Below are 23,682 nucleotides of genomic sequence, written 5' to 3'. Positions count from 1 at the left end.
GGTGTTGAGTGATCTTCGCGAATGTCAGCATTAGGTTAATAGGGGTTCCCTCTTGTATGTTTTAGCCAGTAGGAAAAACCTAAAAAAGCGGGAAGTAAGAAGAATAATAGGGACTGTGCCATATGTAAAACTCCCCTAGCAAGAGACTGGCAGAAAGACCTCTGCGCCAGTTGCATTCAGCGAACCATGGCAGAAGAAGCGCCTAGTTTCGCAGCTAACCTGATATCGGCCCTTAGGTCAGAAATGGAGGGTTCAATTAAGACTTTGTTGAAGAAAGGGAGGAAAGGAAGAAAGAAAGAAAGAAAGAAAGAATCCCCCTAGTTCTCCCTCAGACTCCTCTTCAGCCTTGTCTCAGATCGAACAGCCATCCTCCTCAGACAGTGACGCGGGGGGTAAGCCATGTTTTCCAGGAGAAGACACGGATGCTCTCCTAAAGGCCATTAGAACAACAATGGGCCTACAGGAAGAGAAAGCGGCTAAATCCTTAAAGGACGTCATGTTTGGGGGGCTTCAAGAGAGGAAAAAACGGACCTTTCCAGTGAATGAAAAGATCCAAGCGCTTATTGAGAGAATGGAGGAAACCAGAGAGATCAGTGGCTCTTCCCTCCGCCTTCAAGAGACGATACCCCTTTGAGCACAAACATGCGGAAATATGGGACAAAGTCCCAAAGATTGACGCAGCGGTGTCCAGGTCTTCCAAAAAAATCAGCCCTGCCTCTAGAAGACTTGAGTTCTTAGGGACCCGCTAGACAAAAAAAATGATTCCTATTTAAGGCATGCATGGGAAGCAACAGCGGGAGGATTAAAGCTGGCAATAGCAGGCACCTGCACGGAGCGCTCCCTGATGATTTGGCTGCAGCAGTTAGAAGAGAGGCTAGCGTCAAAAGTCCCAAGAGAAAAGATATTGGCAGATATGTTTCTCCTGCACGGGCCAGCAGCTTTTTTGGCAGAGACCTTCCACGGACTCTGAGGTTGACAGCTAGGGCAGCAGGGTTATCAAATGCCGCCAGGCGTGCGTTGTGGCTTAAAGGCTGTCCAGGTGACCTGCAGTCTAAAGCTAAACTTTGCTCTCTCCCCTGTGATGGTCGGTTTTTATTCGGGAAAAACTTAATGACATCCTGGAAAAGGTAAGCGATAGGAAGAAAGGCTTCCCCAGGTTCCCGACAGACCAGAGAAGACGGAGGGGAAGATTCAATAGGGGTCGTCCTCCGGCGGATAGAAGAAGATGGGAAGATAAAAGGAAAAAGGAGTCGGGATTTATGTTTTTTGGAGGCACCTCCACTGCAAAGAAATCTCCACAATGACTCCAGCATTCCTGTAGGGGGGAGATTGGCACTCTTTTCGCAGGCCTGGGGGAAGATCTCTTCCAATACCTGGATCCTAGGCATCTTAGGAGAAGGCCTGAGAAGAATCCCCTTTGTTCACCAGCCAAAAGCCGTGTTTGTCATTACCCCTATCAGGAAAGCGGTCGAAGAACAGTTGGTCTTGGAACCAGAGATCCTGAGCCTGATAGACAAGCAGGTCCTTTCCGAAGTCCCAAATACACAGCAAGGAAGGGGGTTCTATTCCCCCTTTTTCTGATTAAAAAAAACCCAGATCAGTCGTTAAGGACAATCATAAACCTCAGAGGTCTCAATCGGTGGATAAAGAATCAAACCTTCAAGATGGAATCGGTGGCTACAGCCATAAAGCTACTACATCAAAATTGTTTTATGGCCGTAGTCTATTTAAAGGATGCATATTATCACATCCCTATCCATCCAGGTTACCAAAAATACTTGAGTGGCTCTCTATATCCAGGGCGTACTCGGGCATTTCCAATTCAGAGCTCTTCCATTTGGCATATCTATAGCCCCGAGGGTTTTTAACAAGGTCATAGCGGAGGTAACAGCCTTCCTCCGAATTCACGATACGGTCATAATACCCTACTTGGACGATTTCCTTATAGTGGGCAGCTCAGTGGACCACTGTACGGCACAGTTGAGCCGGGTGACCGACACCTTACAGGAATTAGGGTGGATAATAAATTTAAAAAAATCAAAACTACAGCCCTTAAGTAAACAGACCTTCCTGGGATTTATCCTGGATTCAGAACAGCAAGCGTGTCTGCTTCCGGAGACCAAAATAGAGAAGGTACAGAACATGACTTTGGCGGCCCGAGACCAACCTCATATGACATTGAGAAACGCGATGTCTCTGCTAGGTACCCTGACGGCCTGTATTCCGGCGGTCAGGTGGGCTCAATTTCACACCCGACAGCTCCAGGGAGAGATTTTGTCAGCACAAAGATCGCTTAGAGGGCGTTTAGAAGGAAGACTAGAGCTTTCCTTAGAGACCAGAGACTCTCTCAACTGGTGGCTGGACGGTACAAACTTGGCTTCGGCAATGCCTTGGGACAGACAGACGACCGACGTAATACTGACAGACGCAAGCTCCTTGGGGTGGGGGGCACACCTAAGGGGTCATCTAGCCCAGGGTTCCTGGAGGCCTAAAGAAATGAGAGAACTGTGGGCAGTGAACAAAGCCTTAATCCACTTCATTCCCCTACTCAGGGGCCGCAATGTCCGCATCATGTCGGACAACAAAGTAACCGTGGCGTACATCAACCACCAACGGGGGACAAGATCTCACTCCCTAATGATGGCAGCGGGCGACATTCTTGGCAGAGCGGAGCAACACCTACACTCCTTAACAGCCTTGCACATGAAAGGGGCAGAAAACATAGAGGCCGATTTCCTGAGCCGCAATACTCTGAGGCAAGGAGAATGGGCGCTAAATCGGTCCGTTTTTCAAAAAATAACACCGCTTTGGGGGAAACCAGTGATAGACCTCTTTGCCAACAAGTACAACAGGCAAATGGAGGTTTTGCTCACTAAACCCGAGGGAAGAGCCATGGGCAGTGGACTGATTGCAGATTCCGTGGGACTTCAGGCTAGCCTATGCGTTCCCCCCCCCAGTGGCCCTGATCCCAACAGTTGTCAAGAAGATCAGGAACGATCAAGCCAGGGTGATTCTAATAGCTCCATTTTGGCCAAAAAGGCCCTGGTTTGCGCTGCTGCGAATGATGTCCCTCTCCGATCCATGGGTTCTGCCAGAAATCCCGGACCTACTAGCTCGGGGTCCAATATTCCAAGCTCAGGTCAAAGGATTCCATCTGACGGCGTGGAGTTTGAAAGGTCGCTTTTAATGGATAGAGGTTTCTCTCCCGGGTTGATGGCCACCCTGCTAAAGAGTAGGAAACCGGTGACAACCAATATCTACAGCAGAACAAGGAATAAATTCCTGCAGTTCCTAGGTAAGCCATTAGAACAAGAACACCTGATTAGTGCCATCTTGGAGTTTTTACAATCAGGGTTGCAGCTTGGGTTAGCGGTAAACACTCTTAAGGTTCAGGTATCTTCTCTAGGAGCGCTCTATAACTGCAACTTGGCAGCAAATAGATGGGTATCCCGATTTATCAAATCCTGCCATAGGTCTAGGCCTATTCCAATACCTAGAATAGCCCCGTGGGACTTAAACCTGGTACTAGAGGCCCTTACAAAAGAACCATACGAGCCTTTACATCAGCTACCCATAAAATATCTGACCCTAAAAACGATCATTTTAGTGGCCCTTACATCGGCCCGTAGAGTAAGCGACTTGCAGGCTCTCTTGGTAAATCCACCCTATACACAAGTTTTTCAGGACAGGGTGATATTAAGAACAGACCCCACTTATCTGCCTAAGGTAGCATCAGATTTCCATCGAGGTCAGGAGATTATCCTCCCATCCTTCTGCGATAATCAAAGAATTCAGGGGAGGAAAAATTCCATAGATTGGACGTTAAGAGAGCCCTACTAGAATACATATCTGTCACTAGCCAGTGGAGGAGGTCCCAGTCCCTATTTGTAGCCTTCCAGGGTGCCAGGAACGGCTATGGAGTATCAAAAGGGACTATTGCAAGATGGATTAGGGAGGCCATTAGTGTAGCCTACACAGCTAGTGGTATCCCGATTCCTGACGGCATCAAGGCTCATTCCACCAGAGCTGTGGCGACCTCCTGGGCTGAAAAGGCAGAGGTATCGATTGAACAAATTTGTAAGGCCGCTATCTGGGCCTCACCTTCAACCTTCTTTAAGCACTATTGATTAAATCTATCCTCCTCTGCTGACTTAACCTTTGGTAGAAGGGTGCTGCAAGCGGTGGTCCCTCCCTAAGGTGTTTCGAAGTCTCCAAAAATCTCTCAGGTGTGCTGTCATGGGTGAAGGGAAAACCACCATGGTTACTTACCGGTAGCCGGTTTTTCCGGAACCCATGACAGCACCCGTTTATTACCCCCCCTTTTCACTGTATGGGGTGTGCACGATTAGTAGGGTGCATTTGTGTGATGTGGTGTTGGATTAACATGTAACTAACTGGGAAGGCCTCTCAATGCTCTGTAACCAACTGAAGCGGGGGAGAGATGCCGCCCCTTATATCTCAGTAGGTTCCTGTCCTGGCGGGGAGGATCCCTCTCTCAGGTGTGCTGTCATGGGTTCCGGAAAAACCGGCTACCGGTAAGTAACCATGGTGGTTTTGGTGCAATGTCTTGTAGATAGTGGAATATTCAAAGTCTTTGCAATTTTATGTTGAGGTACATTTTTCTAAAATTGTTCCCCTGTTTAGTCGCAGTTGATCAGATTGACCATTTCTGCGTCTGAGAGACTCTGCCTCTCTAACATGCTATTTTTATACAGTTATTTGACTTGCCATATTTTTCAGACTATAAGATGCAATTTTCCCTCCCCCGAATTTGGGAAGAAAATGGGGTGTGAGTTTTATGGTCCAAATGTCGCTTACCGGGAGTTGCAGTGATGGTGGAACAGGATCACAGGAGGGCAGGGTCCCTTCATCAGGAAGCTGGGAGCGACAGAAGCAGTGCAATGTTGTGGGTGCGGTGGTGGCGGTGAGGCAGAGCGGAGTGCGTTGCTTTCCCGCCGGCCATTTTTGTGAAGCCGTTGGTCTCCGGACGTGGCGCATGCTCCAACTGGCATCTCTGCCTAGTTCATGGCTTCAGGAAGATGACTGCCGGTGACCGCACCTGCGCGAACTGAGGCCTTGGCCGAGCAGAGATTCCAGTCTGCACATGCGCTGCCTTCAGTGGCCCATGGCTCCAGGAAAATGGCCTCCGGGAAAGCAAAGCACTCCACTAGGCCACATTGCTCACCCCATTGCCTGCCGCAGCGCACCGCTGGGGCATCCCTTTCTCACACCGATGTCCCGCATCATTGCCCCACTTCTGCCACCGCCGGCATCTTGAGGATAATGCGTCCTGTGACCCTGATGCCGAAAATTTGGACTAGAAGGCTGTCCTATTTCCCTCCCCAAAATACTGGGTGTGTCTTATGGTCTGAAAAATACAGTAATTGACAATTGACCCTCCATCTGTTTTTCATTAGTTCCACTTTTCCAGCCTATTGTTAGCATGTCCCAACTTTTTTTGTGATGTGTTGCTGCCAACAACTTTGAAATGATTAAAGTTAAAATAAAACTGAAAAATGTCCAATGTTCAACTTCTGAACTGTTAAGTGTTCGGCTATGAATAAAATATGGCCATAAGAAATTTCCAGATCATTGTCTTCTTGTTTTCTATACATTTTACTCCGTGTCCCAACTACTTTAGAATTGGGGTTGTACATAATCTGATGTATTAGGGTATTTTTCCCTCTTTACTCATGGAAAGCAGTGAAGGAGATTAATTAGAAATGCACAGCTTGTCCCCAAAAGTCTGTGGAGAAAAACCTATTCTATAACATGAGCCCCCTTAGATGTCAAGGCCAGTCCTGTGAAGTATAATTTTAATATAGGGGTGTACTCTAAATGTGCTATCTAGTGAGCATAGAACTCCGCGTGCAAAATAAATACCAGTGTCCGATACTAAAGGGTCATGATTCACGTAGAAAACGTGATGTCCAGACTTTTCGAGGCTCTTCTGACCTGAACTCAACAACCTTATAAGAATATGTGAAGCTGTTGCGCTCAGGTGAAGATACCCTGGACAACGTGGTCTTTAATTGACTGAATGTCAGATGTATGAAATTGACCTTTATCTCAGCGGAGTGTGTCCGGTGATGGTGTGCGTGCCATTGTTTTGTGTTTTATCCATAGTGAACCAACAATTTTATTCCTTTCCACATCTGCTAGACCAAAACTACACTTAAGAATAATATATATTTATTATATATATGGGAATTATCACATGTAGACATATCAGAAAGGCTTACTCAAATGACCGTATAGCATCCCTATTTTAAGATCTTGTAACTGGAGTTCCCAGACTGAATGGGGGTCTCCTTGGCTTATGTAGAACACCGTTATTTTGGTTCTGGGGGACCAGCAATCTGGCCAGTAATTGTGGCTGTAACACGAACTGTAAAATGCAGGCAATATACGGTCTTATGAATAAGCCCCTAGCTGTCGTAGTAATCTCTAAATGAGCTTGCATAAATCAATGCAACAGCATCAGAAATCTCCTTATTCTGAAGGATGGAACTGGTTTTCAGTTGCGAAAAGCTCAACATCGGAGGTTACTTCTTTTGAATATACACTAATAGAATGAATCGCTTTGTTTGTCCAGCTGCTTTATATGTCCTCTTGTAAATTGTTTTGTGTGATATTTAGTTATTTTTGCTTTACGCCAACCTTTTAACACACTATTTGTATTGTATCCAGGTGACAAATATGGTAAGTTATTGACCTGGCTCATGACTTGTGACTCCAGTTTGGCTTTTGCACAGTGTTTGGCTGATCGCTTTGACTTGTCTTCCCAGCTTGTGCTGTTTTGCCCACTTGCCCACACACACAGTGAGCAGTATCCATGGGTTAGATGTCAATGTCCCAAAGGAAAACAAGTCTATTCCCCTTCCAGTGTTTTTTTTTTTTTTTTATAGAACTGTGACATGGGCTAATAGCATGAAGGCCTTGCCTGCATGTGTCCAGCCTGCTCGAGACTGACTGTCAGTGACCGCTTTGATGTACCCGCAATCATGCACTAATGTCCGCCAGTGTCCGAACCATAGACGCTAGCATCAGGCTGAACGATCAGAGTGCAGAGGATTATAGGTAGAGTAGTACCATCTGACACATGAACACATGTTTGTGTATTATAGGGGTGACTACTGCTCAAATAGAATTTTAATTAAACTTTCCTCATAATAGTAGCAGATCTGTTGATTTCATGAAAAGGAGACTTAATTAGGACCTCTTACTGCTTAAACTTCTTTCCATAGTGTTTACCACCAAGGGGAGCAAATTAATTTGCACAAAATCATATATACATCCAGTGTATGAAGGGCAAACTATTTATAGTACAAATTAATTTATTTTGCTCACTTATATAGCGTCATTAATTCCACAGCTGTTTACAGACATCAACACTGTCCCCAATAACGGGGCTTACAAAATAAATTTGCTACCAGTATATCTTTGGAGTGTGAGAGGAAACCAGAGAAAACCCACACAAACACGGGAAGAGCATACAAACCCCTTGGGAAGGTTATGTAACAAATTCTTGCCAGTTCCTTCAATGAATATCTATTGCATATTTGATAACTAGGAGATGTTTGATTCTAATAACCTTTGGATGAGTTGTCTCCTTTCACACCCTGGAAGGAATGGTAAAGAAAAAAAGTTAATTATTATTAATGACATGTCCAAGACCGAATTATAGTAAGACACTTTTATATATAACATATATCCCAGATCCCTGCCAGCCATGGAGAAGGCTGTAGAATTAGAGACTCTAACCTAATAAAACCAAATAGTTTTTATTCAATGCAAAATAACAAATTCTTAACAAAAACAGTGCAAAGGAACCTCCAATAAGAGGGAGACACTAAAATCAATAATAGATACAAGTGGATCTTCATCTACTGACACTACAGTAATGTGATATGAAATTACAAATGCTGTGTAAAGACCAAGGTAGGATAAGAGACTATATAAAGAAAATGCATAGTGCAATTATATAATAGGCATGGAAGAGTAAAGTAATGAAATATATTTAAACCGAGATAAGTGACAGAGCCAATATATTATCTTGGTGGCAAATCACCATCAAACAAGGGGAAATAGAAATGTTGCCTCGCCCTCAACACAGTTTCACTTCCGGGGGTGCCTTCTTATTGGAGGTTCCTTTGCCCTATTTTTATTTTAATTTTTTATTTAATATTGAATAAAAATTATATGGTTATATAAAGCTAGAGTATCTTTAATCTTTCAGCATTTTCCATGGCTGGCAGGGATCTGGGATATATGCTAATATTATTAAGCCTGGGAATTTATTAGCAACTACCTGTATCATCGAGAGACAGACTGTTTTAGTTATATTACTTTATGGTGTTGACAGATTTGAGCAGTGCTATTATTTAGGGTGACTTCATATATAGCAAAGCACATTTACTAGTGCTTTTAAAATAAAAAAAAAAAAAAAATGGCACAAACATAGAGGCAGTCAGATGATGTGCAAATAATCGCTTCTTCTGATGATGATCATGTAGAGAAGTCTCATCTGACCACAGGTGGTCTATCAGTTGAGAATGCCTCACTGATCATGAGAATGGAGGGTCGAACTAGTGTCTCTTCCTAGAATTCACTCTATTTCTGTATTTGCTATCCACTAATGAAATGTGACCTTGCATGAATGGAAACTGCGTTTTCAAGATTGCTTAGGGCTCTTGGCAGTCAGACCACCACTGATCAGACTAGTCAATATGCCATAATTATCTATTGCAAAATTTTATTTATAGGACAGTTTTTTTAATAAATGAGCCAGTCATGTGAAGCTTCTTCTAGTTGTGAATAGCCGGTTCCTTTTGAAATGCTAGGGATGTGACGGATGACTTTGCAGACCCCCTACCAGTCTGACGGCAAAAGGTTCCAGTGATTAAAGCTTTTTTATTGATATATTATACATGGTTTAACTGGTGTCCAAAACCAGCAATTTTTCTAATGTAATATTCCTCATTCACCACTTTCAAGCCTCTCATTTAGGTGATGAATGACTAGAACAGGAGTGACATCACTATTAACAATACTTGACCCTTTCTTAAACCAGGATCTGTCAGAGAGTGGAGTTATATACGGTAAATAGTAACTGATGGAAGGCTTTTTCTCATTTACTGTAACTGGACAGTTTAATCCCTGTTTAATGCATTGAAAAGAGCCGTTTTCCAACATACTGTAGATACTTGGTGGACAGGTCAGAGTAGTAGCACTGCCATTAGGTTTTGCATAACTGCATGCTGGCATTAAAATATCCCCTTCCTATGTTTAATACTCACGCTTGTAGCTGCACAACTATCGACTGTCCGCACAGAGTTCAATAACTGCATGCCAACTGTTATATTAAAGGATCAAACCGCCAAGGACAAAGCATTGCAACACATGGCAGCCATGTCCTCTGCTCAGATTGTGTCCGCCACCGCCATTCACAACAAGCTGGGACTACCAGGGATTCCTCGTCCAGCCTTTCCTGCTGCACCCGGGGTGAGTGTGTGTTCAAGGCGTACAGGTCGGTGGTCTTCGTCACGTGGCCCTCCTGCATTTGTGCAAACCAGAGCCCTCATCATGCCCTGATTGCCACAGGCTGCGCGCTATGGTTTTACAACTATGTTTAGATTTTCCCAGAGTTTCTTTGGCGTGCTCAAAAAATAATTTTGAGTCCCCATGCCTGCATGTCTCGCGACTGTTTGAGAGCTGCAACACGTGCAGGGATTACCTGTATTTTAGACAGCCACAAAACATGCAGTGACTGCCTAACAGCAGCGAGGCATGCAGGCGCCGGGACTCGATCACATATTTTTCGAGCATGCTGAAGACATTGGGTTAGCACACGAGCATGCTCAGATAATGCCTTATCAGAGCATGTTTGATCATCACTAATTAGAAACCTATTAGGTACACCGACAGGCAAGCAAATTAGACTCTTTTAGGCCCTTGGATGCCCAGGATTGCATTGTAGAAAGCCAATGGACTGACAAATAGAGCCCACTCACTTCGTCAAATATCATAGATGCCATGATTGGGCATAGACTGTGGTATCCAAGGGGGATTATATGATCAGAGACCAGCTCTACTGATCAGCAATTATTATTGCTCAGGAATCCAGAGTGATAAAACAGTCTCTTGAATGTATGCCGTTAACTGCTGCCATATATAGAGTACAGAATCAAAAACATTGACAGCACTCTCAAATAGTATGCAAAACACAATGTGGTTTATTAAGCAAAAAATCCAAGCAGAAAAAATGGTGCCACAAAATATAAGGTTCAAGATAACGTAATAATACTGTAGTACCCAACGTTTCGACCCTCCCGTGTCTTATACATGGGGTTACTTGGTTTTATGAGGAAAAAAGACAGAGACCCTTATCGTGGGTGCCCCTGGTGCTTGGGTACAGTGTAAGCTCTTCAACATAAGTGGCAGTTCATGTGTGGATAGATCTGCATTGGTGGCGTAATTTGTATCCTTCAATAAAGGTTGCAATCCTTATTGGGGTAAATCTGCATTAGTAGCATAACATGAGCTCCTTAATAGAAATGGTAATCCATATGGGAATATGTCTGCATTGGTGGCGTGTGTAGGACAAAAGCGGCGCTCCCGCACCTGGCTGGACGTGCTGGCATGCAAATTACTCAACCAGTGCAGATCTATCCACACATGGACTGCCACTTATGTTGAAGAGCTTACACTGTACCTAATCACCAGGGGCACTCACAATAAGGGTCTCTGCCTTTTTTCCACTTGTTCTATACTATATATCTCGTATAACCAAGTAACCCCATGAGTAAGACTCGGGAGGGTCAAAGCGTTGGGTACTACAGTATTATTACGTTATCTTGAACCTTATATTTTGTGGCACCATTTCTTCTGCTTAGATTTTTTTGCTTAATAAACCACGTTGTGTTTTGCATACTATCTGTTTGAGAGTGCGGTGAATTTTTTTGATTCTTAATACTGGTACTTTGATAGTCATTTTCACCAGCACCCCAATTTTTGACCTGAGTGCACGCCAAAACACTCTTTCATATATAGAGTACAGGACAGCCTTAAAGGGGTTAACAAAAATTATTTTTGATAGAGAAATTAATTTTCTTAATTCACTGCAACGTCACGCCCCTTCCATCCCTGGATTAGTGTCAGCACATCAATGATCAGCTGAAGATATTCTATTTCTACTACAGAACTTAAATTATCATTATTCAGATTTTCTATTTGGTGTCACTTTGAGTCACTTTCCTTCTAATTCTTGTTCATCATGAGCAACATCAAAGTTTATCACCTTCACAAATTTTTACATGTGACTCCTTATATAATCTTTATGAATTTTCCTGCACTCGTGCTGGTGACCAACAGAGATCAAATACACATATATTTTATATTTTAAAGTCTACATACCCCTACGTTTAATTATTGTATGTCATATAATGTTAAATACTGTTGGAAAAAATATGTAACAAAATGCAGATAACAATTTGTTACTTGAAAGGAAACAGAACTATAAAATCTACTTGCCCTACCTTGTGACTTATTCTTTTCTTTCCATTTACAGTACTGGCCAGGAATGCTTCAGACAGGGCAGCCAGGCTCTTCACAAGAGTAAGTCCAATGTTACTGCTTACAGAAAATGAACTTCACTGATAGATGAACTCCACTGATGGAGAAAGGTCTCGCACACCAATATTATGCTGTTTCTTGAATTTATCTTAACAGCTGCCCTTCTGCAAAAATTTTCTGCATGAAAATTGACCTGCAGTACAGATTTTAAAATACACAGCATGTCCATTTCTGTTGCAAATTTTTACCTAGGCTTTCATTCCTTTTGACCAGGGCTGTGGAGTCTGTAAGCCAAACCTCCGGCTCCTCAATTTCCATGACACTGACTCCAAATCTACGACTCCGACTCACTCATACATGGCTCGTGTTTAAGTGATAAATTTACTGTAGTAAAATGGTAACATCAGGCTTTTAATCATTATGATACAATGATCAAGCCATTTAGATGAACATAAAATATATTTATTGGAATACAACTGTAGAACAAAAAACTTTTGCATATTTACAATTAATTATACACTGTGCAGTAAGTGGGGGAAAAAACAGTTTTCAACAATAACGTACTGATTAACATTTGTGCAGTCTATGAATTTTTTTCTGAAAAATAGTATCCTCCTTCATAGATATGACCTAATTATTTTAAGCCTAGAGAACAACCTCTCTACACTAACTTGGGTTGGTGGCAAAGCAGTAACCACATGGGCAACATCTCTAACAATTTCCGGGTATAAAGGAATTGCCTCGTGCACAGTCAGTTTTGCTGAACGACTGAACTCTTCTACTTCTTTGAGAGCAAGTAAAAAATCTTGCTGAAATATGGTCAATCTGTTTTCTATGGGAGTGGAATCTTTTTCCCTGCGGCAACGCTTTGCCTGCTCCATGTCATCCAAATACTACTTTTTTAAAATCAAACTCCTCATCTGATGAGGATGAAGAAACTGCAGCCGCAGCACTGGCAGGACCCGAGTCCTCTTGCTCTTGGCTGCCCTGTAGCCCACTCATCCTAAATCCTACCTCAGTCAGAGCTTCTTTTCCTTTAGTAAGCTGTTGATCATCTAGCAATATACAATGACTCGAGTCCACATAAACAGCTGCCAGAAGAATTGTATTTTCCAATAGCTGTGTCTCTCTGTTTCATTGAAGCAGCAATGCAATCTGTGATGAAACCTCCTCTTTGGGACAGGCAAAACAACAAGTTCTTCCACTCCTTTATAAAAATGCCAGGAGTTAAATCCTCAGCTTGTAACTTTTTAGTCACTGTAAATGGGTGATGAAGCAATTCCTTCAATTCAGCCACCTGTGTCCATTGACCTTCACGTAGTGGTACCTGAGGGTTGGCCATATCTACAAGGAAGGGTTTCAGCTTAAGTAATCGCTCAATCATTAAATAGGTGCTGCAGCACCGAGTGGCTTGATCCAGAATTGCCCCTTTTCCAGCAAGTCTCTTCAAGAGAGAATCCGTTTTGGGGGTTCTGGCAGCAATAACCAATTTTTTCACTTTGCTGATCAGAGTTCCAGCATGTCCCTCTTGCAGACTATCTCTTATTGCCAGCTGCAGTGTGTGCACAACATAGCGCATGTGATGAATAGGAAAGAGGTGTGAAGCAGCTTCAACAAGATCATCTAATTGTAAAAAATAATGTTGCTATTCTTCTGTAGTAAGATGTGTTGGTTCCTCCATTATCGGAACAGGACTGTGGCCTTCCATCTCCAATACACTGAATGTGAAATGTTCTTCTAGCTGCTGTTCACTTTCATTATTCTCATTCATCAGTTTAATTGTACTTATGTTTGAAGCATTATCAGTTACAACAGCAAGAACCTGTTCTTTTGAGTTCATAATCTTGCAGGACTTTTTCCACTAAGTTCTGGAGAAAGTGGCTGCTGTGATGAGCTTTAGTATCTTTTACTGCCGGCGCCTTAGTAACAGTTTGTCACAAACATATCGAATGTTGATATCAAAATAGTTCACTCTGTGACGTGTGCAGGCATCCATTTTAAGGAACACACAGCATCTCTTGAGTCTTTAAGATGTTCCTTTTTGGTTAAGGCCTGTTTCACACTTCAGTTTTTTCTTGTCAGCTAAAATACGCCAAAATGGCGGAAAGCGGATCCGTTGTTAACTGAAGTTAACGGAAGCCAGTGGACCGTTTTTTTGACGGATCCGTTGGATGAAGAATTTTAAAGGAACCGCAGTCCGGGAGAGAGAGAGAGAATTTTTTTTTTTTTTTTTTTTTATTTTATTATACCAGCCGCCAGAAATGATTTCAGGGTTGAATTTCTGGCTGAGATCATTCCTCCGGGCATGCGCAGTACAAAAATGTGGATCCTTCAGCCAAAAAAACTTACAAGCTCCGGACGGGCATGTCGGCGGACGCAAAAAAACGGATCCGACGGATGACCATCCGTCAAGATCCGCCAGTAATGCAAGTCAATGGGGAAAAAAACGGATCCGCCAAACAAAATGGCGGATCCGTTTTTTAAGGAAAACGGCGGATCTTGACTGATGGACAAAAAAATGAAGTGTGAAACAGGCCTAAGGGATTCTTCAGTCACTAATTTTCGAATTCTCTTTCCAGAGAAACACCAAGTTTGCGGCCCATTTTTCCATTAAGAGCTGTAAAAGCTGGGTATGCAAATAATAATGGTACACTATCCTTCACAACAAGCTTGATGAGCTGTCTTTTAAACACATCTGCTGTCATTGTTACAGTATCTTTGTCACAAAGTATCTTGTAACTGATATTTGAGACGTTTTTTCCACCTTTGCATGCCGGGAAGTGCTGGGCTCTGGTTTCTTGGTGCTGCTGTGATCTTTTTCAATCACAGCTTTGTAAACTTCTGGGTGGCATCGTTGTAAATGTCTTTTTAGTTTGGAAGCTCTTGAAGGAGCATTTTTATCACTGCCTGAGAATGCACTGATTTTGGCATCACAGCATTTGTTTTCATCTGGGTCACTTATACACTGACACCAAATGTTTTTATCTTGAGTCACTGTGAAATGCTCAAATAGAGCTGACTTCATAACATGCTTCTTAGACATTTTGTAATTATGTAAATACGCTCTCAAAAATTTTTTGGCATGTTAAAAAAAGGTATATTGTAATCCTTGCAAGAATAGGGAATCATGCACTTTATCATTTAGGATAGAAATAAAACAATCATTGCATAAATCAATAAGACAGATCAGAAGTATAAACTTTCAGTGTCAGGCTTGTCTCAGGGTACAGCTCACTAAATGCTTCATATCATATATCTTCACAGTCTATGAAGAGGGGAGAAGGGATGGAGCATGTTTGTGCTGAATCATATTCCAGAACACACAGACACAAAAATATAGGTTCTGAACGATCCTGTTACTGTATTTCTGAATGAGATGTTAGAAAACAGTTTTTCCCCTTATATTGTATGTATAGTGTATATAAAGTCCCCGTTATACATAACGATGTCCCAGCGATCACACAAACGATCCGACATGGATGGGATTGCTGGGGCATATTTAGGCTGATCGCTGGTGACTTGTCACATAGACACACCAGTGATCAGGACCAGCGAGCAAGCTGGTATCTATGGTAAACAGCGTGTATCCAAGAGCCGCGCGGCTCTTAGTTACCCGCTGTTTAACCTAGATACCAGCGTGCACGCTGGTATCTAGGGTAAACAGCGGGTATCCAGGAGCCGTTGCTGATCGTTGGTCTCCCGCTGCCACACGCAGTGATGCGCGCTGGCCAGCGGGAGACCAACGATCAAAAAATGGCCCAGGACCGATCCTGCATGATAGCGATACCTGGTGGGGGGGCTGGTCGCTGATGTCACACACAGCGAGATCGCTGGAGAGATCGCTGATGCGTCACAAAATCAGCGATCTCGCTGTGTGTGACGGGGCCCTAAGTCATCAGAGCAGCTAAGTTCTTCAAACAGGGAGAGGAAAAACAAACTAAAACATCAAGCATACAGACAACATATACTGGACTATTGATTTATGCACAGTTTTATTGAAAGTTTAGATATTCTTTAAGAAGTTCTTGCCTTAATCCTGCTTTCCTGTTCACTCCAGAAGTTCTGAGATGAATGCAGGCATTCCTTCCCTGTGTGACTATTTTTCCCCTTATCTGTAGAGGAGGAGCTTCACTACTTATCGTGAACATAAACTGCAGCACAGATAGATCAGGAATAGGACAGACATTTATAGGACATTTCCTAACTTTCCCAAATTCTTATGAAAAAAAAATATTCTCCATAAACTGCATTGAACTACTGTACCCAATTTATTATATAGTTTAAGAGTTGGAGTCTGTCCATTTTATTCCGACTCCACAGCCCTGCTTTTGATGTAGAGAGGCGAATTTAGGGGGTAAGTTTGCTGCAAATTTGAAAATAAAATCTTTACGTTTCACAAGTAAAATTTTGCTGCAGATTTCCAGTAAATATTTCTGACTTGTGTGGAAGTACTACTTTTACTTTCTACAACATCTACTAATCTTAAATGTATCTTACAGTTAAATGATCTTTTCTTTCATGCAGCCTGTGGGCGGCGTTTTATGTGGTGCTCTGCTTACATATGCATCCTTCAGTGACTTGCCCCCTATTTTATATACTTCATAGAATATTGTCGGAACTCAATAGATGCTACTGCGCCAGTGCCATTTTGCTAGAGGAAAAAAATGGCTTCATCAAAATGGCGCCAGCGGCACCTGCGCAGTAGAATCAATCACGTTCCGAAAGATGCTGCTGTGCATTTGGAGCCATTTTTTTCCCTCTTGCAAAATAGCGGTGTTGCCTGCCCAGTAGCATCTATTGGAATACAATAGATGCTACTGCACAGGTGCGGCCGCCAGCACCATTTTGATTAAAATATATTTTTTTCCCCTCACAATACTATGACTAAATCATGAATAAATATATGCATATTATCCATTGAATCATGCTATAGTGCAGCCGCCTGCATGATGAATGTTAATTTTCCCCCCCCCCTACACACAATATTTTATGCAGTATGTAAAATAGGGGGCAGGCCAGTGAAAGATCAGTGTCCTGTCATAAGTCCATAAAGCTGGATGTGTAAGCAGAACCCCGTCCACAGGCCGCTCCCGGAGCACAAGAATCTCATTCATTGAAAGCTGCAAATAAAGATTACACAATCACAAGATGGATTTTATCACCCCAGGTGTCATTGTAATCAGTATAACAGCGCCGACATGACACTGTCTGTAGTTTACTGAGCACAATCCTGCGGATGGGTTCACTTTAAGATCTTTGCATCCAGTCATTTATTGTGAACCATCATTCATAGTTTCCAACCATTGGATAAAAATGTGTCTTGATCATGTGATGAACACATAGGTGCATGCCTCATTATGTAGCAGTGATCAGAGCTTGGTCTTGTGACTGGCTGTGTCCCTGTGTGTCAGTCACATGACCGGGACTGATCTTTATCCACTGTAGTAAAAAGTGATGGTTCTCATTAACAGCAAGTGGAGATCTTGAAAATGTCTAGAAATCAGTGCAATGTATAATAAAGTTGTGAATCTTTACATTTATAAAATGTAACCATTATCTGCTGAAACAAGAATATTTAATGACCTCATAAGAAATATCTAAATTGATAGTACCGTAATTTGTTTATTTTTTTTATCAGCATCAAGCCATTTGTCCAGCAAACATACCCCATCCAGCCAGCAGTTACAGCGCCTCTTACAGGTAACCTCTACACAGCGCATCAATGTCAACAGCTTCAAAATCGTTCAGTGATGTCAGGACACTGGTGTAATTTGTCAAAATCTGAGGGGATGATTCACATAGAGCAGATTATTTTTAATCCTGCTGGCTGTAAACATGTCTTGTGTACCAAAGCGATGCCTTGACAAAATATTTTCCTTTGAGTATAGTCATTTCAAGAAAAGCTTAAATTCCTCCTGCTTTTCTCCAGGGAGGGTGAGCACAGGTGTGTCTCCATGAAAATGTAATTGGGCCGCTAGGGTAAAGCATTAAAGCTGAAAGGAGAGCGATGCCTGGTGCTCCCTCCTCCTCTCAATGACTGGACAGTTTGACATCCAGGATAACATAGCTGTATTAGTGCAGTCCTGGCTGTAAGCATAAGAGGAAAGTCTTCTCAGTAGCGGCCAGTCTTTTGGCCTGTACATCCTAAAGCATATCTGATTAGATTGTCACTGACCTGTAGTTACTGTTTTCGCACCTTATTTTTACCTCCAATGCTTCTAAGGCTGATATCCCTTAAAAGCTAAGAAGATTGCACACGACACGATTTCTATTGATCGAGCTAAGAGAAGAATCTAACTGTCTATATTGTAACTATAGGTATCTATAAGTTCTGTATTATGGATAAATGCAATACGGATCTGTAACATAGCAGTATGCTTGAAGCCTTAAAGTGCCCGCACATTCAGATGCTGGATTTCTATTCCTCCCTTAGGCTATGTTTACATGTGGTGTTGGTGCAACATTTATTTTCTGCAGAAAAGAAGCTGTGTTTTACAGTGCAAGCAAAAGCTAGAAGATTTCTGAAGTCTCAATCATACACAGCTTTTTTTTTCCCTGACTGAATTTGAGCACTACAGCGTTTTTGAAAATCTTTGGCATGCCATTTTTTTCACCCAAGAAAGCAACCAAAGACAGCATAAGGTCATGTTCAAATGTTGCATTTTTTAGGCAAATCAAAACGTTTTTAGGCTAAGTGCACATGTACTTTTTTGCTCTGCGGATTTTTCCTCGCAGAATTGAAGAAATCCGCAGGTCAAATGACCTGCCTTTTTCCTGCGGATTTCTTCTTTTTTTTATTGCGGTTTTCCCCTGCGGATTTCCCCTGCGGATTTGGAGACAGGGGAGGTGGAAAACGGCACAAAAGAATTAACATGCTGCATATTTTGTACCACAAGAAAACCACGCGGAAAAATCCGCAGCATCTGCATAGCGGGTTTTTTTTTTTTTTCAATTGATTTACATGCTACTGTACATCACAATGCGGATATGCAGCGTTTCTGCGCGGTAAAATCCGCTGTGGATCCGCTGGAAATCTGCATCGTATGCACATAGCCTAACAGTACCAGCAAAAGCGCATATTACAGAAATCTCATGCACACACTTGGTTTCTATTTTCCCTTGACTGAATTGCAAAACTGCCAATTACCGTAGTGCACAGGTTTTTGCAACATATTTTTCACCCATAGAAAACAATGAGTGCAAAAACTAGTAGTGGACAATCCCTGTAAGCAGAGTACTTTAGACAAATAATATATAATCTGCATCAGAAAAATGCAGCAAAATCTACTTTTTGTAACTAACGTCTTAACTGTCGAGAGCAGGTTTTGATTAAAAAAACCTCCAAAAATGTAACGTGTGAACGTAGCTTAACAGATGTGCTCGATTTTTGGTGACTAAAACGAAATTTATTGATGTGTTGTAGAAAATCACACATGTAATATGTGTAAAAAAGAAGCTGGTATTTAAAGTGTTTACATTCAGTACTTATTCTGCCAAGAGTGAAGGTTTTGGCTGCAAAAACACCACATGTGAACATGCCTTAATTCTCCATGTACCTACAGACTAAATTTGGTTGTATTTAAATGAATGTTTTTCATGTCGAAAGGAAAGTGAAGGCGCAAAACACTTCTGCCTATCTTTTGTGATAAGAGGATACCAGTTGCTTCTGCTCCCCCACATGAAGGTGCGAGCCCCCTATAAATATATATGGTCAACAGGTTCGCCTGACGTTGCCCTAATGTGTATAGGCACCTTAATGGGCTTGCCTTTCTTGCAAACCTTTTTTTTTGCTTCTTCAAAATGACTTTTCAATAAGAAACTAATGAAAATATTTCGACATGTTCGGTTGTTCACTGGCCTCAGTTTTTTTTTTTTTTTTTAATGTTTACCGCTTATTCCTCTAATAACCACTGTATGTATTATCTCTTGCAGCATTTGAGCCCACTGCCCCACCTGCCTCATCAGTCCCTGCATGGCAGGGGCGTTCCATCGGCACAACTAAGCTTAGATTGGTGGAATTTTCAGCATTTCTAGAACAGCAGCGGGACCCGGATGCAGTAAGTATGCCCCATGTGCCACCAGCCCGAGCAGTCTGATGCAGCACACCTTTGTTTTCCCGTTGTTTTTTTTTTGCTATCAGGTTTATACTACAAATGTGATTAATTTTAAGTAATTTATATACTTTTCTGTGTTGGTCTAATTATACAGAATATTTTATAATCCATAAAGGAATTTTGCAGTATGATGTTGGTCCCTTTGCACATACGGTACTATCTACTTCATGTCCCTGTCCTTTTACATTGGGGTCATGCTGCTTATTTGGCTCATTCTTCTTTTCTGAGAAGCTAGATTCCTGCGTGGGGAAAGCTGTGTGCAGGCACCTGTCTTTTTGGCAAGCTTGACCGGCAGCTGCTGCGTGATCTAAGAGCTGTCTTTAGGTATGCTAGTGTAGATGGCATATAGAATATCTCATTCCAGGAGCATTCCTGAGAGTCCTGTCCATCATCTGCTGACACGTCTCTTCTTGTCATCGCAATGTTTTTTGTGATATATATATTTTTTTAATAGTCTGTTTCAATAACTCATTCCAGTCAGCATGCTGAAATAGAGATGTGGAGCAGACTAGAAAATGTGACTGTCCAGCCTGATCTGTAAAAGTAAAAAAGCAAAAAAAAAAAAAAGTAAACTCGCCAAACAAATTTTGCACAATTTATCAGGAATGCTGCTAGTTATAGATGTAAAGCATGACTGTGAACTTGCCTGGGAGGGTCTCGTATATCACAGCTTTATCTGAAATTCTACCTTTTTCAAAGAATTTTCCAGCCTGCTACAAATATGGCCTATTCATCGTATAATGAAATGTTTTGCAAATGTCTGGATGACTCTGCTTTCATAAACTGCAAAGAGAAAAAAAAAGCAAATCAGACCATTGAAGTCCCAGTACATCAAATTAGTGCACCAATAGTATATTAATTTGAATCAGGAGATAATCCATAGAATGTCAAACAATGCCTAAAAGAAATATATAAACCATATAATAAAAACAAGGGGCGCACACCCACATAGGTATAAATCAATATCCAGAGGAAAAAAAATTGTATACAGATAAATATAAGGCCAGTGGTATAAGGTCCATGCAGATTGGCATATAACAAGATATCTATCATATGAAATGTGAATAAACTGGATACACTATTAATAAAGTGCAAATGCTATATCAAATATTAACTGACGAATAGTGTAATCAGGTAACTAAGTAAAGTGCAAATGCTATATGAGGTTATTTTTCACAAAGTAGTATTGATAGTCACTAACATGCTTAGTTAATGCAGGCTATATAACTATACAGTGCCTACAAGTAGTATTCAACCCCCTGCAGATTTAGCAGGTTTGATAAGATGCAAATAAGTTAGAGCCTTCAAACTTCACACAAGAGCAGGATTTATTAACAGATGCATAAATCTTACAAACCAAAAAGTTATGTTGCTCAGTTAAATTTTAATAAATTTTAAACATACAAGTGTGGGTCAATTATTATTCAACTCCTAGATTTAATATTTTGTGGAATAACCCTTGTTTGCAATTACAGCTAATAATCGTCTTTTATAAGACCTGATCAGGCCGGCACAGGTCTCTGGAGTTATCTTGGCCCACTCCTCCATGCAGATCTTCTCCAAGTTATCTAGGTTCTTTGGGTGTCTCATGTGGACTTTAATCTTGAGCTCCTTCCACAAGTTTTCAATTGGGTTAAGGTCAGGAGACTGACTAGGCCACTCCAACACCTTGATTTTTTGCCTCTTGAACCAGGCCTTGGTTTTGTTGGCTGTGTGCTTTGGGTCGTTGTCTTGTTGGAAGATGAAATGATGACCCATCTTAAGATCCTTGATGGAGGAGTGGAGGTTCTTAGCCAAAATCTCCAGGTAGGCCGTGCTATCCATCTTCCCATGGATGCGGACCAGATGGCCAGGCCCCTTGGCTGAGAAACAGCCCCACAGCATGATGCTGCCACCACCATGCTTGACTGTAGGGATGATATTCTTGGGGTCGTATGCAGTGCCATCCAGTCTCCAAACGTCACGTGTGTGGTTGGCACCAAAGATCTCGATCTTGGTCTCATCAGACCGGAGAACCTTGAACCAGTCTGTCTCAGAGTCCTCCAAGTGATCATGAGCAAACTGTAGACGAGCCTTGACATGATGCTTTGAAAGTAAAGGTACCTTACGGGCTCGTCTGGAACGGAGACCATTGCGGTGGAGTACGTTACTTATGGTATTGACTGAAACCAATGTCCCCACTGCCATGAGATCTTCCCGGAGCTCCTTCCTTGTTGTCCTTGGGTTAGCCTTGACTCTTCGGACAAGCCTGGCCTCGGCACGGGAGGAAACTTTCAAAGGCTGTCCAGGCCGTGGAAGGCTAACAGTAGTTCCATAAGCCTTCCACTTCCGGATGATGCTCCCAACAGTGGAGACAGGTAGGCCCAACTCCTTGGAAAGGGTTTTGTACCCCTTGCCAGCCTTGTGACCCTCCACGATCTTGTCTCTGATGGCCTTGGAATGCTCCTTTGTCTTTCCCATGTTGACCATGTATGAGTGCTGTTCACAAGTTTGGGGAGGGTCTTAAATAGTCAGAAAAGGCTGGAAAAAGAGATAATTAATCCAAACATGTGAAGCTCATTGTTCTTTGTGCCTGAAATACTTCTTAATACTTTAGGGGAACCAAACAGAATTCTGGTGGTTTGAGGGGTTGAATAATAAATGACCCTCTGAATAAACATTTCACAATTTAAAAAAAAAATTAAACAAAGAAATAACATTCTTTTTTGCTGCAGTGCATTTCACACTTCCAGGCTGATCTACAGTCCAAATGTCACAATGCCAAGTTAATTCCGAATGTGTAAACCTGCTAAATCTGCATGGGGTTGAATACTACTTGTAGGCACTGTATATTATGCCAAATGCAAGTTGTTAAACTGTAGTCCTAAATATGAAAAGAAATCCTGAATCCTGCAGCATATATTTCCTTTGTAGATCGGTGTCTATCATTTATGATTTTTGCCATTACAGCAGCATATCATTTGCCTTGTATTTAACTGTGTAAAAATTTTCTTCCTCTGGATATTGATATTTTCTCCTTATGGCATCTATAGACTGTCCTGTTGGTTTACATAAGTAGTCTGGTCCTCTTGAGTTGTATGGATATTATATATATATATATATATATATATATATATATATATATATATATATATATATAACACACACACACGCAATTACCGTATGTTCAAACTACAAGATGCACTTTTTTCCTCCTAAAATGTGGAGGAAAATGGGGGGGGGGTGTCTGCATCTTATTGTCCTGATGTACCAGCTCTGGCTGTGGTGGGGAGGTGGGGGAGCAGTTTCGTTGGAGCAGCGGGTCACAGAGGCAGGAGTCAAGGTAAAACAGCGTATGCACAACTTCAGAAGGTGCTCAAGTAGGGCCCCACACAATACATGAATAATAAAGAAAACTTGGCACTCAACTTCTAGAATATTTTTGGGGATTTTTTAATGCAGCCAGAAAATAGACGTTTCGGCCTCTCTGGCCTTCATCAGTAACTATAAGTGAAAAAAATATATACAGCATATAATTGACAATGAGAATATATCAATGAAAATTACAGCAAAAAACAAATAAAATAAAGTATATACAGGATTGGGCAATCTAGAATGACAAGGTAATATCTAGACATAAGGTCATGTCAGAATTGAACAGTCAGATACGCTTAATGTGGCATGAAACTACCATTACATTGCGCAAAAAGTTATGTGCTGTATATATTTTTTTCACTTATAGTTACTGATGAAGGCCAGAGAGGCCGAAACGTCTTTTATTTTCTGGCTGCATTAAAAAATCCAAAAAAAATTCTAGAAGTTGAGTGCCAAGTTTTCTTTATTATTTTACAGAGGCAGGAGTCGGCGGCTCCGGCTAACTCCTGTGCCTGCTGATAAACTGATAAAGAGAAATGAATATTCACTGCATTCCACGCCCATGGGCGTGGAGGGCAATGACTGTTAATTTCTTTTTGGCATCCTGGTATGATTGGCCCCATCCTGTTCCTGGTATGCA

The 23,682-nt window shown here is 41.9% G+C and overlaps 1 protein-coding gene across 3 annotated transcripts in view; it reads left to right on the top strand.

The window, feature by feature from the left end:
* TEAD1 (TEA domain transcription factor 1) overlaps positions 1-23,682 on the top strand; it is a 268,582-nt gene that overhangs the window by 201,386 nt on the left and 43,514 nt on the right. For all 3 annotated transcript variants that reach the window (XM_073578361.1, XM_073578358.1, XM_073578359.1), the window contains 4 exons: positions 9,370-9,504; positions 11,570-11,616; positions 17,213-17,274; positions 19,507-19,631. In XM_073578361.1, coding sequence (XP_073434462.1) covers positions 9,370-9,504; positions 11,570-11,616; positions 17,213-17,274; positions 19,507-19,631 — 369 coding nt within the window. The remainder of the gene's footprint in view (positions 1-9,369; positions 9,505-11,569; positions 11,617-17,212; positions 17,275-19,506; positions 19,632-23,682) is intronic.

The sequence above is a fragment of the Dendrobates tinctorius genome, unplaced genomic scaffold, assembly GCF_039654945.1.
Source record: "Dendrobates tinctorius isolate UK_male_01 unplaced genomic scaffold, ASM3965494v1 ptg000059l, whole genome shotgun sequence".
In the NCBI taxonomy this organism is placed as follows: Eukaryota; Metazoa; Chordata; class Amphibia; order Anura; family Dendrobatidae; genus Dendrobates; species Dendrobates tinctorius.
Note: the sequence above shows the minus strand (reverse complement) of the source record. Positions and strands in the feature narration are given on the sequence as shown.